The sequence below is a fragment of the Euprymna scolopes genome, chromosome 18 (assembly GCF_053919585.1).
Source record: "Euprymna scolopes isolate OS-2025 chromosome 18, ASM5391958v1, whole genome shotgun sequence".
Lineage (NCBI taxonomy): Eukaryota > Metazoa > Mollusca > Cephalopoda > Sepiida > Sepiolidae > Euprymna > Euprymna scolopes.
The window spans coordinates 96,380,779-96,400,778 of record NC_136499.1 but is presented as its reverse complement, the minus strand read 5'-3'; the positions used below and the strand labels follow the sequence as shown (position 1 = coordinate 96,400,778).

General features: G+C 34.5%; 1 protein-coding gene across 1 annotated transcript in view; it reads left to right on the top strand.

The window, feature by feature from the left end:
- LOC145297693 (uncharacterized) overlaps positions 1-20,000 on the top strand; it is a 105,204-nt gene that overhangs the window by 60,905 nt on the left and 24,299 nt on the right. The window contains exon 2 of the mRNA XM_080143893.1: positions 16,825-16,976. Coding sequence (XP_080000019.1) covers positions 16,825-16,976 — 152 coding nt within the window. The remainder of the gene's footprint in view (positions 1-16,824; positions 16,977-20,000) is intronic.

Below are 20,000 nucleotides of genomic sequence, written 5' to 3'. Positions count from 1 at the left end.
GATAAGTAATTAATCTAATTACAAGGTTGTGCTTAATGTATTTTTCTTAATTCATTGATTAAAATTAATTGAGATTACATCATATTAAAACTGGCAAATGTTGTAGCCTGTTGACTTGGAATAAGTGTCTTATGCCAAACTTGTAGAATCCATCTATCCAGCGCGGCCGTAGCCGAGATTGAACTCATTACACGAGTTAATTCAAATCTTTCCGTAGCTAAATACATAATGCTTCGCCAGGGTTATCAAGGGTATTTTTTTTAATCGTGACACCATCACTGGACGAGGTGCCTACCACGGCTTAAGAGAGTTCCATCTTCCCTCGAGAGAATGATAGACCGCGCTAGTTTCTCAATCTGGTACTTTACCTCGCGGTATATACAGCCCCTTGCCTTCCCAAATGGTAACCCATCTGGTACTGGCCAGGCTCAACTTTGCTTAACTTCGGTGATCTGGTAGGAACCGGTGTGTCAACGTGATTGTGTCGTATTATTCTACTTCTATAATAAATGTGGTATTGTAATAACTAATCCTTACTAGTCTGTAACTGTGCATCGAACAGATACCGTAAGACTTAGTTCGCTGCACCGTATCATAAAAAAGTTAATGCAAAATTATAACCAGATGTGTCCAGTAGTTTCGACTCAGAGAAATGTAATATAGATGTAGTAAAAGTAATAGCTTGAAGAGATAGAACTCTATAAGTAACAAAATCTATGATTATGATTTAACACGATGAGGGTTTGTTCATTCGTATAAAATAATTTTTAAAAAATTATTGCACCCATAAATTTTAGAAAACAAATTATTATAAAATTTTATTATAAGGACGATATAATTAAGGTTATATTTTTTGTGTTTGTGTGACAACCCAATAAACCACTGTTTTGATTCTGATTAACTCAAATTGAATTGTCCGGCAGTAAATTGTGAAACGACGTTTCAATTAGATTTTGAAAAGTTATGTTTCATATTAAGGTGACAGGCGACGATAACAACTGCACAATTTAAGTGAATAACCAAAACAACGTCTTTGAAGAATAGTTTTTGCTTACAATTTAACAGGTCACATTGTTTATTAAAATAGAGAGAAGAGGAGGAGGCTAACGTACACGAATTGTATTTAAACTTGAAAGGTTTGAAAGGGAACGAAGTAAAAATTATAGACAGAGAAGAGCAGTGGGGAGTAAGACAATTGAAAGAAGCAGCACATGTGCTGGGAGGCAATCAATTACTAAATCGACCTAGTACAGAATTTAACACGTTATAGTGCTAATAATTAGTAATAAATTGTGATATTTACAACTAGAAATAAAAATAGGTTTAAAGCTTCCAAAATTCATGCTAGAACTGTTTGCAAGGACCCGTGGCGCAGTGGTTAGAGTACTTGGAAAAATCAATCGTAAAAGTGACATTCTCCTGAAAGTTGAAGGTCCAATTCTCAGTGTGGGCGATCAAAAAATACAATTGTGAAATGGCTGATGGAACAAGAGCAAGCTACCCCCGTGAAGTAAATAAAGGCTTCCGTTCGAAATTCCGTCTAAATTCTCGAGTTCGATAAGATACACCTGAAGAAGGTCGGAGATTACATCGACCGAAAAGTTGTGAAAATCACACTCAAAATGAGAACAGTAGTCAGATGAATCCAAATAATACGAAGAACCAATTCTCATCTCAAAAATTGAGAAACGTATACGGTTCAGGCTTGACAGATGAAGAGAAAAACTATAACTGAATTCTGTTATATTTCAAATTAAAATTTCAAAAGCTCACATTAATCTGATTCAAATTATAAATTATTTTATTAGACTTTAATGGAATTATCATGGAATGATTTACATATCTACTTGAGTATTAAGAAAGCAATTCATGTTGGGAAAGTTAAAAAAGTGACGGAAATATATTTGAAAAGATATAGTAATAACATTTATTATTTGTTTTTAAATAAAACCCAATTCTGCCATACACTGTGGCTTGGTTTAAAGTATAATTATTCAAGTGAGACAAAGACTATCATCGCCAACCAATCGTAAGTGAGCATAAATTGGTGAGTGCTTAACAATTCAGCACTGCGTACAATGTTTAAGTATTTGGTATGACGTGAATGAGGATTGAACCCGGGTCTCCTAGCCTATTAGCGAACACTCTTACTATTATGCCAAATAAGTCGGTAATTCTAGTAATGTTTAATTATTTAAGCTGTAACTGTCTATTGATATACGTACTATTCCGTACGTGCACTGAAAATCTAACTTCTGACCTGGTTGTTTAACCATATTGTTTTTACATTGACATTCCCGTTCGTCAACTGCCGCCATTAACACTTGAGACATGGTTTGTAACGACTGCTCATTAGACAACCAGTAAGCAAATGCACACTTGTTATTGGACCGTGACTTTACGAACAAAAATCCCAGAAGGTCGCGACTTTAATTCAAGCGCACTGACAGCTGACTACACCAACATGGATAAGCCCCCTTTATATTTCCGATTTAAGTTTTAAAACAGAAAATGAGAATTGTTTTATTTTTTTTAATTATTTTTTATCTCTAAATTCTAAATTCTGATATAATTTGGCACATATGACAGCTTTTCGTAAAAAAAAAAACTGAGTGTTTTTGCTTATCTATATCATAAAGATACAATAAAGCTTAGTCCGCTGCACCGTATCATAACAAAGGTTTATACAAAATTTTACCCAGACCGGCTGAGTAGTTTCCGAAAAAATGTGAAATGGAGACAAGCAGACTCAGAGAAATTAATTTACGCTATGTCCCCTCCTCTACTAGCAGTTTTGTTTAGTTCAGTTTAGGGAGTTTGGTTCTGGTTATTAGGGTCCTGGTTTAGAAATCCGCTGAACGATACATACTGAATAATCGTAATGACGACGACGAAGCACGTGTCTGAAAGGAAATATATATTATATATATATATATATATATATATATATATATATATATATATATATATATATATATATATATTATATATAAATTATATATATATATTATATATATATTATATATATATATTATATTATATATATATATTATATTATATATATATATTATATATATATATTATATATATTATATATTATATATATATGTTATATATATATTATATATATATTATATATATGTTATATATATTATATATATATATTATATATATACATTATATATATACATTATATATATTATATATACATTATATATATACCTTATATATATACATTATATATATACCTTATATATATACATTATATATATACCTTATATATACATTATATATATATATACACACACATTATATATATACATATATATACATTAAATACGTGATAGATAGAGCTAAAAGAAGACTTTTAGAATCAGCACTAATATTAAACACGAATACTATTACTCAAAGAAAAGGCTTCTACTATTTAGCCCCTAGCACAGGGAAAATAATAATCAAAGAACAAAATATCAAAACAGATCCTGGTTAACCGTTTTTCCTTAAATATTTCAACAAAATGAATAAGTTTAGAGAGAGAGAGAGAGAGAGAGAGAGAGAGAGAGAGAGAGAGAGAGAGAGAGAGAGAGAGAGAGAGTACATATTTATTTAACGCATTTTTTAAAAGTGTATATATATAGACATTGAACAACCCAACCTTCCCATACACACACATATGTTTGTCCTTCCCGACATGGGTAGAATTCAAAAACTGTTCTCTTTTTCGTATGGTCTATGACTTTTTCTTTTTTTGCATTTTTACTTCAATATCCTGAAGATGTCCTCTGAAATAGGGACGAAACGTTGATTATTTTAATAATTTCATTCGGCTTTTCTATTTTTCTCAAAACATAACGCCAACCACCGCTGGTATTTTTATTTTTACTTTACTTTCGCCATAGTATTATTATTTTTACGCTATCGATTTTCTCCTGATGAGATGATAGCTGAAAGAGCTCTCGAGAGACTTCTGCCCATTATATATATATATATATATATATATATATATATATATATATATATATATATATATAGTCCTCTTTGAATAGATTACTCTGGTTTGCGTGTGTGTGATGATTTTCACTTTAATATGATGCTCTCTCGTCCAAAAATTGAGTCCTTTCGTTTACTAGATATTATCGTCTGTGTTTCATGTTTTGATATGTCTATCATATATCACCATTTAATATGGCACGGACCAAAGAAATATGATGATTGATAGGGTTTCAGAGGAGCCATATTATAGATTAATATAAAAGTGGACTTCATCAGCATCAAATCAGAATTCAACTTTTCACTATTACCCGAGTAATGGTAGCATTAGTACTACAAACGAGTAACGATGTTTGAATTATTCGTTTAACTTTTAAACTGGGTGCTGATTGGAGTAAAGGCGAAATTTCGATTCTTACTTGTCCAATCAGAAATAATCTGTCAAAGGCGCAGATAACTGGTTCCATAATTTATAAAAAGGAGCGCCCGCCATACGGTGTAATCACGTTGCTGAGTTCAACCACCAAATCCCTCTCTTGGAACGCACACTTACCAAGGGTAACGGCGTCAACAAAAACGCTTCCATATCCAATATGGTAACCAGTTACACGCACATGGACATATACCATTCCAGCACACACACACACACACACACACACACACACACACACACACACACACACACACACACACACACACACACACACACACACACGCACACACACACACGCACACACACACACACACTTACAAACTACAAACGAACTTTGTTTGTCTTTACTAAAATAAGTACGTGGCGACTTAATATGAACTCAATATTAGTGACCTCCTCTATATCATTAAATTTTAACGATGATAGCCAGTAAAGTTGATGCAAATGTTAGAATGAAACTATGTTTCAATTCTGTATGATTGTCCACTTCATTCAAAGAGAGAATATAACCAATATCACCTCGCCTAATAAAAAATCTCTGCTAAGTCATCCCACCCCCACTACAAAATCGTACTTTTAAGGCGATTTTAGAATTAGAATCGGAATCAGTAATTGTATCGGAACTGGTAATATAGAAGATAACCCGTAAAAATATTCGAATCGTCCCATCACTAATGTATACATTGTACTTTTCGATGCTGTGACTTAAAATTGAACTTTTTTAAAAAAAAAAAGAAAAAAAATGTTACTTTTCAAAATTATTTTACGGACATGTTTTTGTCTTCTGGAATGTTTACATCTATTAATAGGCAACTCGTATATATATATATATATATATATATATATATATATATATATATATATATATATATATATATATATATATATATATATATATCTTTGGTTGGTCTGTTCAGCCTTGATGACACGATCTATTTTACTTTGAAATACTAATTATATAAATCATTATTATGTTTCACTTACTGCTTTTTAGAATGTGTTCACAACAATATGTGCATTGTCTGTAAATAGTCGAGTGAATATACTGACCAACTATGCCACGTGCTAGTCTGAATCATCATCATCATCATCATCATCATTATTATCATCCTTCCTTTCTGTTTCTTCTTCTTTTCCGTCTCCTTTCTATTTACTCTTATTTTTCTCGTCGCCCTTCTCCGTCTTCTTTCTCTCTCTCATTCTTCATCTTCTTTTTCCCTCACCTTCTTCTTCTTCTTCTTCTTCTTCTTTAAAGGCGGCTTTTCGTCTGACTTATGTTATCGAGTCTCTATCTAACCATCGTCTATCATATTATTAATAGTTTTACGTCCGCACCATTTCAACGATTATATATGCCAAACGCAGCGCTGTTTTAACCGCGTGTTTATTTCTATTACCATAAATAGTAGAAATAGGTCTTCGTTGCTTGGTTGTTGAGTCTCATTCTTTATCAATCGCCATCGGGTCATTTTATGTCGAACGCACGAATGTAGATTAATTAGGCAAATACTTTGCAAACACATAACTTGTAAACGATACTTTCTGTTTTATCTATAGATGGAAACCTGACAGGTGCTGCCACTTTTGGTCTGAGTGGACCTGGCAGAGGTGGTGACAAAACTGTGACCCAACACTCCTCGCAGCTCCTAAAATGGGGTCTCACATCTGGATGTAGCTCTGTGTCATACCAAGGGGTGTATATTATTATTATTATTATTATTATTATTATTATTATTATTATTATTATTATTATTATTATAAGCTGAACCCGTGGAAATTCCACGGTAGTTGCAAATTTTTAAAACACACTGTAAATAAAATAAAAAAAATAAAATAAAACAAAACAAATAACGACGATTGGAATTCATATTATTGAGATGAGTATTGTTTATATTAATTTATTTATTGCGGACTATTATTCTCATCTTTATTAGTTGTTGTTTCACGACGTTTCGGCCAACTATTTCTCTGGCCTTCGTCAGGTGGTAACCGCGACGGATAGGAACTGCGAATCTCCTAACTGCATTCTCAGCAATCCGTGGCGCAGTTGATAGAGACGTTGAATCTCTACGGTTCCAGGTGAGAATTGTCTGAAGATAGCGATTTCAATCCTACCCAAAAGCCGGTCAGAGATTCACTTGGCCAAAAACGTGGTAAGACGACAACAACTACGGATGGCAGGGATTGCTGAGAATGCAGTTAGGAGATTCGAAATTCCTATCCGTCACGGTTACCACCTGACGAAGGCCAGAAGAATAGTTGGTCGAAACTTCGTGAAACAACTAATAAAGATAAGAATAATAGTCCGCAAAAAATAAAACCAAACAAATAACGACGAATGTAAAACAATTTTTAGTACGCTCTTTTTTAACCTTTAAAAAGCTAAAAAATAAATTTTAAAATTTTCCATTTTTTTTTTCAATGAAAATTAAACAGGCAACGCGTTTTTTTTCCGAATAATTTTTTTAATATAAATTATAAAGTAACAGATGTCAATTCACTTGCACATTTTTTTTTTTAATTTTAAAAGAATCTTTAATTAAAAAAAATCTTATAGTCTCCTTACATAACTGTTTTTTTTATCATAAAATCAAATAGTCAATTTGAAACCGTAAATAGACAATTATGTTTTTTTCTTTTGTTTTGTTTTGAAAATTTTTGGAGAGGAAATGGTTTTAATAATTTTTAACTGCAAAAAAAAAAGCGACTATAAAGGGAGATTATTCGTTTCTCATTAATTAATGTTTGCGATAATTATTTTTTTTTTGTGACATCGGACGTCGGACAAACAAATTATTATTACACTAGTAGTAGTAGTAGTAGTAGTAGTAGTAATAGTAGTAAAAACTTCAATTCATATAAATTAGCATGGAACGACTCTTTGACCATTTGTTAGCATTGAAGATAATAAGAAACAACTTTATTTTAAAATTAGAAATTGTTCCTCAGTTTAGAAACGCTTAAAGTTATTGTTAAGGGCCAACACGCAGAAAACATTTACTCACCCCTCCGCATCAACAGCATATATCTATAATATAAAGCTGAATGTCTGTGTATGTGTCTGGTCACGAATAGGCTCCTATATGGTTACTATTATAGAAAACTGATCACATATAATGATAGAAGGTGTATCGAGACACAGGAATGATATGTTTGATCTGGCATAATGATGATTCATTAAAACTGTGGGGTCTGCGTACGCGACGAGTCCACAAAGTATGGAAATAAAATATTTAAAAATTAAAAAAAGACGTTTACAAGTGTTTTTGATATAGATGTACATAATAATACTTTGATAAGTATGTTTTAACTTAAATAGGGATGGTATAATAAAAAAAAAAATTGTTGGGTCTGCGTTCGAGTCTGGCCTCCATAGAATGGAAATAGGCACACACTTTAATAAAGACTTTTCATAATATATACGTAAGTATACTTTGATAATTATGTTTCAGTTTGAAGAAATATGGTGTAATAAAATTATGGGGTGCTCGTTAGCACCTGACCTCCATAGAATGGAAATATGTCACAAAGTTTAACAAGTTTTTTTTTAATATAGATCCACAGAATATTGTGATAAGTGTTTCAGTGTGAACAGGTATGGTATAATAAATTATGGGGTTTATTTATTTTTTTTACTTTCATCATATTTTGCTTTGGTTTTGATATCTCCAAATTCGAAGCTATCTCATTACAACCCTTCCTTTTCATAACCTATCATACTTTCATAAATCAGAGTCCATTTTCTGTAGGTTATTTTGCTGGTATATATATATATATATATATATATATATATATATATATATATATATATATATATATATATATATATATATATTAGGTCATCCTTTTGTGGTTTTGAATCGTGAATATCTTCCGAATGTTAGCCCTTAAACTTCGTTTTAAACCACCCAATATTTCTTAACGACTTGATATATGCCACCTGCGTCTTGTTCCGAATTTATGATTGTTTGAATGCGACCACGTATCCGTATAAGAGGTTCTGTACGTTGGTCGACCTGTCACGTTTTAGTTTTAAATAAGGTTTTCATGTGCCTGTAACGTATAACACGCATAGAATGAGCAAAAGATTTCTAAAGGATTATCAAAAATAATGACTCAACAAGTATTTATTTACATTATATTTCAAAAAGATCATGTCGTCGTCAACTGAAAAGCAGCATAGGAAGTGCCGCTGGGTCTTTGGTAGAGAGAGGGAAAGGGGGCGAGAGAGAGAAAGAGAGAGGGGGAGAGAAATTCTCTGCAGGGGTTGTAGCCAAACGAGTTCAGTTATATAATAAGTATAATTACGATTACTTCGTTTTGTTTTGTTTCGACAATGAAAGGAAATTGTAGCCATCTTAGCATGACGTCATATCATGAACATAGTTTTAATTCTACTTGTAAACTTTTAATGGAATTTTCTGATTATCGATTTCCTCTTATTCTAGCTTGATGGAGAAAATTCCGTTTTTAACATTATTTTTACGCAGCTATATCTGCTTTTAGTAGATGGCTCTGTCGTTCGGTTCATCGGTCGGTCACGCTTAGAATGTCATTTTCAACGTTGAACATGTAGATTGAATAAAACTGGAAACGACAGAAGGCATGGAACTACTAAACTAAACAGAGATTAGGACACTATGGGAACAAAACGACTATAAATACTTGGGAATTCTGGAAGAGGACACCATCAAAGCAACAGAAATGAAAGAGAGAATTGGAAAGGAATACCTCAGGAGTACAAGAAAACTCCTGGAAACTAAATTATATAGCAGAAACCTTATAAAAAGTATAAATACATGGACACTATCACTAGTAAGATACCCTGGGCCGTATATGGGGTGGACAAAAGAGGAACTGACGCAGCTCGACCAGAAAACCAGGAAACCCATGACCATACATAATACACTACGCCCAAAGGACGATATTGACAGACTCTACGTAAAAAGGAAAGATGGTGGGAGAGGACTGGTCTGCATAGAAGACTGTGTCGATGACACAAAAAAAAGAACTAGAAAAATACATAATGCAAAATACTGAAAGAATAATTATGGCAGAGAGAGAGAGAGAGAGAGAGAGAGAGAGAGAGAGAGAGAGAGAGACTGAAAAAAAGAAAAAAAAACAGCAAAACAGAAAACAGAGAGACAAATGACAAAATGAGAAAAGAAAAATGCGAAGATAAACAACTCCACGGAAGATTCATAAGAATGACAAAAGATGGGAATAACGAAAACACCTGGACATGGGTGCGGAAAGAACATATAAAACGAGAAACTGAATCTCTAATAACTGCAGCACAAAATAACTCGATAAGAACCAACCATATCAAAGCAAAGATTGATAAAACACAAGAAAACAGCAAATACACGCTCTGTGGACAAAAAGACGAAACGATAAACCATATAGTAAGTGAATGCAGCAAACTGGCCCAAAAGGAATACAAAAACAGACACGACCAAGTGGGGAGGGCGGTGCACTGGGAATTGTGCAAACGGCTGCATTTTGAACGTACAGACAAATGGTACAAGCATAAACCCGCAACAGTACTCGAAAACGAGAACCACAAAATCCTATGGGACATGGGCATACAGACGGACAAACCCATCCAAGCAAGAATACCAGATGTCGTAATAATTAACAAGAAAGAAAATCCTATCAAATCGTAGACTTTGCTGTCCTAACTATGAATGAAAAGGAGAAACGAAGCAAATACACAGAGCTAGTCAGTGAGTTAAAAATGATCTGGATGATGAAGAAAATCAAAATAATACCTATAATAGTAGGAGCACTAGGAACAATTCCGAAGCTTTTTGAAAAAAGACTAGCAGAAATTGGAATCAGAGGAATGAGTGCAAAAATACGGCTAACGATAATGAAAACGGCTGAAATATTAAGGAAAACCCTTGAATGCAGAGAATAATACAAGTATACAATATAATGAAGAAGCGTTACAGAGAATGAAGAAGCTGCATATCTACAAGTTCTACACCCCCATGACGCATTCCCTCCAATTGTCTCATCACCGTTATCCCTCCCCAAGTGATACCAAAGAGCCGAGAAGGGTCAAGGAGGATGGAAAGACCGAGGAGAGAGCGCTGACTAGACCTCTGCTGGACAAGCGTGAAGAGGACTAGGACCTTGAGGAGGCTTAGCGCCACTCAAATTCCAGTATAGACCAATAGCCACTTCCAGCGAGAAATCAATGGTAAGCGGCTGTTGCGATGACGCAAATTTCTTTGCAAATATTATCGAAGGAGTTGGAGAGAGCTGGACATCTGAGGAAAATTGTTATCACTCAGCTTCCATAGAACACCACAGGTTTCCGACCAGATCTTTGATGACCTGTGTGAGAGCTCCATGTGAGCCAATAATAATAATAATAATAATAATAATAATAATAATAATAATAATAATAATAATAATAATAATAGTAATAATAATAATGGAGAAACTTCTGACGACTTGAATACGCCTGATAACAAATTATGAAATGATAGAAAGCTATATATATATATATATATATATATATATATATATATATATATATATATATATATATATATATATATATATATTCTTAAATCAGCCCAACCTTGACAGTCGTGTTTTAAATTCTTCCATTTCTTTTTTCTACGCACATCTTATCTTTCTTTTAATAATATTATTGGAACTCATTCACTTTTTCCTTTTACCTATTTGTGAATTATTCCACGGATTTCTGCCTTTTGGATTACTTTGGACCATCTTCCAATTACGCGATTCTCTTGGATTTTACTTGTGGAAATGGAAATTTAATCAACTATTTCAGATTTTACCGTTATTATTTTACCCATCACCATTCACGTGAAAACACCTTTTTCTTCACCATATTCCCTCTGCTTCACTATTTGTAACCAAGTAAGATCTATGACTTACTTATAGTTTCATTAAATACTTTTGCAAGCAAAATCCGATTCCGCATTTTGCTAATTACTACCCTCTGATGAGAAGGAAAGTATTTCTTCGAAACTCCGCGGATTAAGGACTATCCACTTATTTTGTGCTCCTTTTTAAAATTAAATATGTTTTTTAATTCTTTTTCAGAGTATTTTTAACATGCTTTATGAACTACTTGTTCTTATATATATATATATATATATATATATATATATATATATATATATATATATATATATGTATGTGTGTGTATGCATGTATGTAAGTGTATACATAAAGGAGGCACATGTTTGTATGTATGTATGTATGTATGTATGTATGTATGTGTGTATGAATGAACCCTTTTTGGGAGTCAACGACGGACTAGCACCGTGTGTGTTTGTGTGTGTTTGGATGGAGAGGGCTCCCGTAAGCCGTGGTGAAGGCAACCTTTCTAAGAGAAGCAAATCTCTGATTTAAAAAACCATAAAGCGGGAGACCAGTACTCGCATTAAGCTGGTCTGCAGTTTAACTCGTTGCTGGATCTCAACATTTTGAACCGAGAGAGAGAGAGAGAGAGAGAGAGAGAGAGAGAGAGAGAGAGAGAGAGAGAGAGAGAGAGAGAGAGAGAGACTTAGCTGTCGTACAAAGCTAAGACTTTGTAACATCATCTGTGTATAGATACTCCCTCAAGTATTTGTATATTAAAATGGTCCTGTGGCGATGGAAGTCATTTTTGGGCTCATGGACTTTAAGTGTCTGAAGGAGTGGCACTCGTCTGACAAGACGTTGCAATCATCATGTAAGAATGTATGTATGTATGTATGTATGTATGTATGTATGTATGTGTATTGGAAAGGCATATGGTTATGCACAAAGATAATATTCCTCATCCGGATCCAATCAACCCGGTTAAAACATTGGACTTGGTGTGTCATGTATTTCATTGTCCCTGTAAGTCAGCTGCAGGCCTTCAAAGTCATCTGAGGACACTTTAAAGGATACTTAATACAGTGCATGAATCCTGAGACGGCAATCACCTGTGAAGATTCTACAATCATCATGTGAATACATGTGTATATATATATCTGTATGTATGTATGTAGGTATGTGTGGGTATATATATATATATATATATATATATATATATATATGTATAAATATGTGTGTGTGTGTGTGTGTGTGTGTGTGTGTGTGTGTGTGTGTGTGTGTGTGTTGAAGGATGCTAAAATATGATAACGGAATCATAAATTATATTTTCGCGAAGTTGGCCTTAATATTCTCCCAAGGGAATAAATTTGGGAATTAGGTTAGTCTTCGAGATTTTGCGAGACGCTAGTTAAGAAAAGGGTAATAACTTCATTTTTTTAGGATCGGCGTGTAGACCGTGAGAAAATTACATGAAAGTCGCAAAAACTAATATCAGTGTAAAAAAAAAAACATCTTGTGAAATCTGATCTCGAGCTCAGCATCCTGAAGAATTCAGTCTTTTCGATTTGCCTGTTTTGCGACCAATTAGTCATTGTATGGGTTATTTAATGTTGAAACACAATACCTATTGTTAATATTTGGTTCAATGCTTGGTTCAATGCTTGGTTCAATACTTAGTTCAATGCTGTGTCCAATTCTTGGTTTAATACTTGGTTCAATGCTTGGTTTTGTGAGTTTGAATCTCACTAGATCTAGTTGATTAGTTGCATACAATAAATCGACTTTATAATTTGAGACGCTTTCTTTCTCAGTAGTTTTTTACTTCGCCGATTCAGACGTTATATTTTAAATAGAAATCGCACCAGACAAAGTATGAAACCACTTGATGTAAGGATAAAAATAATTTATAAATTACTTCGAGGCCGAAAACAGGTCAACAATAGACGTGAGATGATAAATTCCGATCCGGGAAACAATAATTCTTACTCCTTGGTCAGAAACATCGCTCATGAAATGTGAAGACTGTAACAATAAAATGAATACTAACGAACGATAATTTTTTCCGTCAATTTGGACGGAGAGTGTTCACTCGTTTTAACAGTTTTCGATATAGAAGTCGGTTGGTTTATTTGAGGTATTTGGAGCTTTAACCTCTTGACCTCTTCACACTTATTAAGGCGTAAACTTCACACTGGAATGGATATTAGCTGATCTTAATGGCATTTAAAGCGTGAATAAAAGACATCAATTTGTGTACATTCCAAGAAATTGAACAATTTTGTATTTACGTAGACGGAGGGGGAGAGGGGGAAGAGGAAGAGAGGGGAGGGAGAGATAGAGGGGGAGAGAGAGGAGAGAGAGAGGGGGAGAGAGAGGGGAGAGAGAAAGGAGTTAATTACTTTACCAATGAAATGTGAATAAAACCTGGATAAAGAGGAAGTAGAAAGATTGATGAGCTGAACCCACGCACTTCTAAAGTAGAGAGAAAGAAAGAAAGAAAGAGAGAATGTGAAGAGATGGGGGGGAAGAAAAAGAGAGGGAAGAAGGGAAGGGAAGAGTTATTGAAGAGAGATAGAAATAGATCTTATCAACTTTTAATGGAAGAGAGAGAAAGAGAAGTATAAGTGTGTGCGAAAGAGTAAGAGAGACATAGAAAGAGAGAGAGAGACGAATTAATCTTTAGATATAGTTAAAGTGGAAGACTGGTTTATATATATATATATATATATATATATATATATATATATATATATATATAAGATATATAGCGAGAGACAGAGAGAGGGAAAGAATAGAGTTATAATAGAAGAGCGATGTCAGTAGATGTTGAAATCTAGTTTAAGTAGAAAAGAAGGAAGTGTATATGTATGCGTGCGTGTGGATGTGAGTGAGAGAGAGAGATAGAGAGAGAGAGAGAGAAAGAGAGAAAGAGAGAAAGAGAGAGAGGGGGAAGAGAAAGAGAGAGAGCAGTGCATTTTAAGATCGAATTAAGCATTAAATAGAGTGTAAAGCAAGGGTTGTTTACATGGAGGGCGGGAACTAATAACATTTCACAGAGTACATCACTCAATGTATCAGTGGCAAAATCAATTATAACAATAACAACACTAACATCAGGAATGTGTGTGTGTGAATTGAACCGGCATTGTTTCAAGAATATAATGAGTGTTCAGTGAATTAATTGCTATTTTAATTTCTTGACCATTTTATAATAATACGAAGCGTAACACTTTCTGACTCGATGATCATTGCTAACGCGATCAAATACACGCGTGATTATAACTGAATGACGTCACTTTATTTCCTGTTATTAACGTGGAGGCTAGCGAAGAAGACCAAATAGACTAAATGGTCATATTTGGATTGGTGAATGCCTGTCCCATTTGAGGGTTCTTGACAAGGTGCAGAATCGTATCTGTAATTTGATTGGCTTTAACCCTTTCTTCTTTGCAACCCCCTCTCTCTTTGTTTCTCTTTCTCTCTTTCTCTCATACACGCACAATCTTTTTTTTTTTTTTTTTTTTTTTACAAAGGAGTCACCACTTATCAAAGCCCGGAGGCCACTAGAGGATAAGGATTAATTGGTATACATTAGTCAATAGGATTATAGCATAGTAATCATAAGTAGTGGACATTTTGTAAATTGGATTACTTAGGGGCGGTTTTTTTCTATAAATACTATTATGACATGTGCTTTTCTCTTTGATCTATTCCCTGCTTCCTTTGTTCTAGCTTGTTTGACTCGTTGGTCTAGTGGTCTTCATCAATTCAATTCCTTCCTATTCCAGCGGCTTGTTTCCAAGTACGGCAAGCTTGTGGAACAACTCTATTCCTGCTGACTGTTTTCCTCCTATTCATAACCTTGATCTTTTCAAGATTAAGATCAACATGCATCTCCTGTCTTTGTGATAATCATCTTTCGTTCTTGTTAGCTGCTTACATCAAGTGACTTCATGTCTTGTCTGGATCGAATAAAGTTGAAATGGTCCACTCTCTTAATTGTTCATGGATTTACACAGGATCAAGCGAGATAAAACAATGATTCTGAAAATGGGAAAATGGGAATGATGATGTCATTGTCGCTGTTATATTCATTACATTTAAACTCTGTCGTCACTCGTGCCATGATTGTTTATGAAAAGGATATTTGTGAATTTGTAAATAATTTATTAAAATAAACACGATTTTAGTATATGTGCTATCATTTTAATTTATGTACCCGACTTTTCCCGGATAGTTAGCCCGACCCCCCCCTTCAATATCACTCATAAAAACATCCGTATAATCTATATAATAAAACACTAAGGCAATTTCATTTTCGTACATACGTTATAAACTTACACATTTTTTTTTTTTTTTTTGAGGTGTAATCGTTTGATCGCCGAGGATACAATGTAAAACAGTATTTTTTAAATTTTTCTTCTGATGAGTTCTTGTATCAAACGTGAAAGTCGAACTAACGTACAGTTTATTGGCCTTCATTAAGATATACGAGTACAAAAAGGATGTAAAAAATGCAATGCATGGAATCATTAATACAATTCCCATTTTCCCATTTTCAGAATAATTGTTTTATCTCGCTTGATCCTGTGTAAATCCAGTCGAAATCGGAAAGAAGAAGAAAAAAACAGAACATTTTTAATGCATCTAAAACCAAGCTTTTATCTTTACATCATCAACGCTCTGATCCCCATCTGGCATCAATTGAAATGAATGGCTCTCGTCTTGGGGAGGCCTCATGTTTTGACAAGCTTCTGGGCTTGACTTTTACTCCTGATCTTAAATGGAACACATACATTAAATCTGTTGCCAAGGCCGCTGGAAAAATGGTGGGATCCTTCTATCGATCCAGTAGATATCTCACTGCTGATGCAATTCTTTATCTATATAAGAGCCAGGTACGTCCAAGGATGGAGTACTGTTGCCACATCTGGGCAGGAGCTGCTAGAAAGGACTGCTCCTGCCTTGATAGAGTTCAAAATAGACTTCGTAGCCTTGTGGGGGATGTCCTTTTCTCTTCCCTGCAACCTCATTCTCACAGAAGAGATGTTGCGAGTTTGTCCCCCCTCGCCAAACTTTCACAAGAAACACCCGTCTAGCAGAAAACACTATCACTAATTTCCCCCACTCTTTATCTGTGCCTAAACCTAAACGTAGATTCCATGAACAAAGCTTATTTCTTAGAACTGCACGCCTGTGGAATTGTCTTCCGTTTTCCTGCTTTCCAGCTGACTACAATATGGTTGTCTTCAAGTCTAACATAAACAAGTTTTTGATGAGCCGTTCCATATAAGTTAACAAATTTACCGAATCTCCATTACTAACGGTTACTATATTGTCCAATGTCTACTGTACACTCTTTAACCCTTATCCTCGAGTGGCCTCTTGGCCTTGATAAGTGGTGATGCATATGTAAAAAACAAAACAAAAACAAAACAAAACAAAACAAAAAAAAACAGATAATGTTTACAATAACCGAAAGTAAAAAGAGAACACCAGTTAGATAAAGGTAATAAAATATGATTTTGTTTCTTTTCTTTTTTTTTTATCTCTAGGTGACCCAGCAAAGTTTGGCTGCCAAGAAAGGTATGAAACCCGGGGACGTGATTTTGAAGGTATGTGGTAATGTTATGAAGGATATGACAAACGAGATGGCGAAGATGGAAATCCTCCGAGCTGGTAATGAACTCGATCTTGTAATCGAGAGGTGAGTAGTTGGGAGTGCTTATGCTTTCATTGTTTCTCCTCCTCCTCCTCCTCCTCCTCCTATTTTTTCTCCTCCTCCTTCTCCTTCCCCTTCTCATCCTACTCCTCTTTCTCATTCTCCTTTGTATTATTGTTCGTTTCTTTTCTTTTGTCCTTCCGTTGTCCATTTGTCATTACTAGAGCTGTGACAACAGCATATTCTTTTCATTGTTTTGACTCTTGAGTATATATCCATTAATATCTTATATGTTTTTATATAGACTGATGTGGTTCTCGGTTGATTGACCATGTCTTACTGTGTCGGATATATATTTGAGAGTCAAAAGAATGAAAAGAATATTCTGTTGTCACAGTCCTAGTCATTACACATCCCTCTGTTAAGTCGCACGTGAAGAACGGTTACACAGACTGCACTCTTGAAAGAGACTGAAGCCTCGTTTCTATTTCTGGCGCAACGTTAATGTAGAGTTCTAATGAAGAAGATAAGCTTCAGTAGGGAATTAAGAGAACGCATCATGCTTTTCTTAAATATATTTGTACGCATCTGAACATGGCGCTGTCTACGACGACAAAGACAGTGAAGTCTCGTTTTTATTTCTGGCATGACATCAGTGGAGAGTTTTACGAGATAATGTCTACTCAATCACGTAACGCATATTTATGTACAGTTAACATTTTCCAAGTGAATCGATTTATCAACTTCTCCACGAAGATCGGATGTGACACAAGGTTTAGCTTAATGTGAGGTAGGCCATGAGCCACATGGATCTCTAGAACACGTATCAAGTACCAATATAAAATTGCCTAAATCGAATTCCTCAGTATTCCACGATAGAGGTGCCGTGAGCGATAAACTATTTCGTTATCTATTCGTCTTCTAATGGTGGAGACTAATGGGTAATGAAAAGAAGCGGTAATGCCAGGGAGAATATCTTACCGAGAATTATCTACGCTCTAATTCTAGTCCGAAGCCTCCTCGCCAAATAATGTAACAGGCACTATGCGCAAATTTAATACTTGTAGCTTTTGAGGAAATAATTGCTTTAATTATATATCATTGTTACTATAGGATAATGAAACAAGAATGAAGTCATGAATCAAAGGAACGTTATGCTTTTATTAACTGTAGGTATATTCGTCTACACTGGACGTTGTCTATTATTATAAAGAGAATGAAGCCTCATTTTTATTTTTTGCGTGACATCAATAGAAAATTGTACTAAAGGGAGATAACTTACACAGGATAACGTCTACTCGTAACACATACATCTGTAGAGTTGCTACACCCCTAAGCGAACCGATTCATCAAACTCTCCAAGAAGTTAAAGTGTGGCATAAATCAGAGCCTTGTTTCTATTTCTGTTGTATCGTCAGGGAAGTTCTAATAAAGAGGGACGATTTGCAATGAGCTATTACAGGGGGGGGGATAACTGACTATTACGATTACCACAAATATGCTGCTATGCCAGATGTAAACTTAAAACTTTTGCTGCATTTGCAAAACCTGAACTAACGTGGTCATATTCTATTTTGAGGACCGACCTTTTTGACCGTTCTCTTTTAGGGTCAGGACTTTACGAGAAGCAGAAAAAGCAATGGATGTAATGCATGAATCCCAAGAATGGTTTAATGTGACGGAATGATCAGAAAGTTTATGAGTTGATTTCTCTCCAAGAACACAGTCATCAATGAGAATTGAAGAAGAAACGTTCATGCATACGCTTGAAAGAAATGAGCCGAGTATTAACAGGACTAAACGAAAAAAAAAAAAGTAATTTCTTATATTAATTCTTAACTACACCTAGTTCAGTTTCTAGATTAGCTACATATTTCAACTGATCCGAGAGCAGTTAGCGAAAAAAACATAAGAATAAAAAGTGGTATCATCCGCATTGATGTTAATTTTCTGAATAATATTCTCTGGGAGAGTATTGACATATATATATATAAAAAAACACTGTTGAAGCTTGCATAGAACCATGAGAAACGCCAGCAGCATTGATAGGGAAAGACAATGAAGAAACGACACAATCTAAAATTATTCGCAAGCTTCGATCAGTGTCAGAATATTATTTCTTTGATACAGTTATTTCCTTAGAAATGCTGTTATGACAGTTTGTAGTCAGTTGAGAAGAAATGCTGCTATGACAATTTGTAGTCAGTTGAGAAGAAACCGTTTAGTATTTTGTTCTATGGATTAGAAGTTCTAGGAAAGAAACTGTTAATCGAAGTCACGTTTGGTTTTAGATAGATAGATAGATAGATAGATAGATAGAGGAAGAAGGGAGTGAATTCTATTTGTAGTTGTAGCTAGAAGAGTTCTTGATGTGAATGTTTTACAAGGAAGGGGGCAAGTATTATAGCCCAGTTGAGCATGTACTATGAACGATAAAATAGAGAGAGAGAGAGGGGAACAGAGAGAGAGAGAGAGAGAGAGAGAGAGAGAGAGAGAGAGAGAAGGAGCAAACGAGTAGAAACGGTATAGAAAGAAACTAAAAGCGTATATTCTGTGCTAAATGGGCTATAAGTAAGAGGAAAGATCGCCCCACTAGACTGCGAAGTTGATTTTATACTCTGTTAAGACAAGTGGACTAGTGTTTTGAAGAAATTAAAAAAAATTATAGATGATTGAAGTCATCCGTATCTCTATGATCTTATTTCTTAAATATATGCTTGTAAGCATTAATATCAAACTGGACTATTGTCCAGTATAGACGGATAAAGATTGGAGTCTATTTGGGCCATCCGAAAGTATAAGAATCTCTTTTTCATAAGCAGATGTTCGTAATTGATACTTGAATACTGACCATTAACAGTGGCGAGTAATAGTTAGCTATCTTTGAAAAACAAAAAATACAAAATAAACAAAACAAAACAAAACAACAAAGAACCAGATAATTGCTCTTCTGGTTGGCTAAATTGTATGCTATTAGCTGTCGGCGTTTGTTACTTCCTCCGTGACTCCATTTTAATCCGAAGGTTTCATTTCTCAACCTAACAGCGCCATTGGATCAAAATGGGTTCG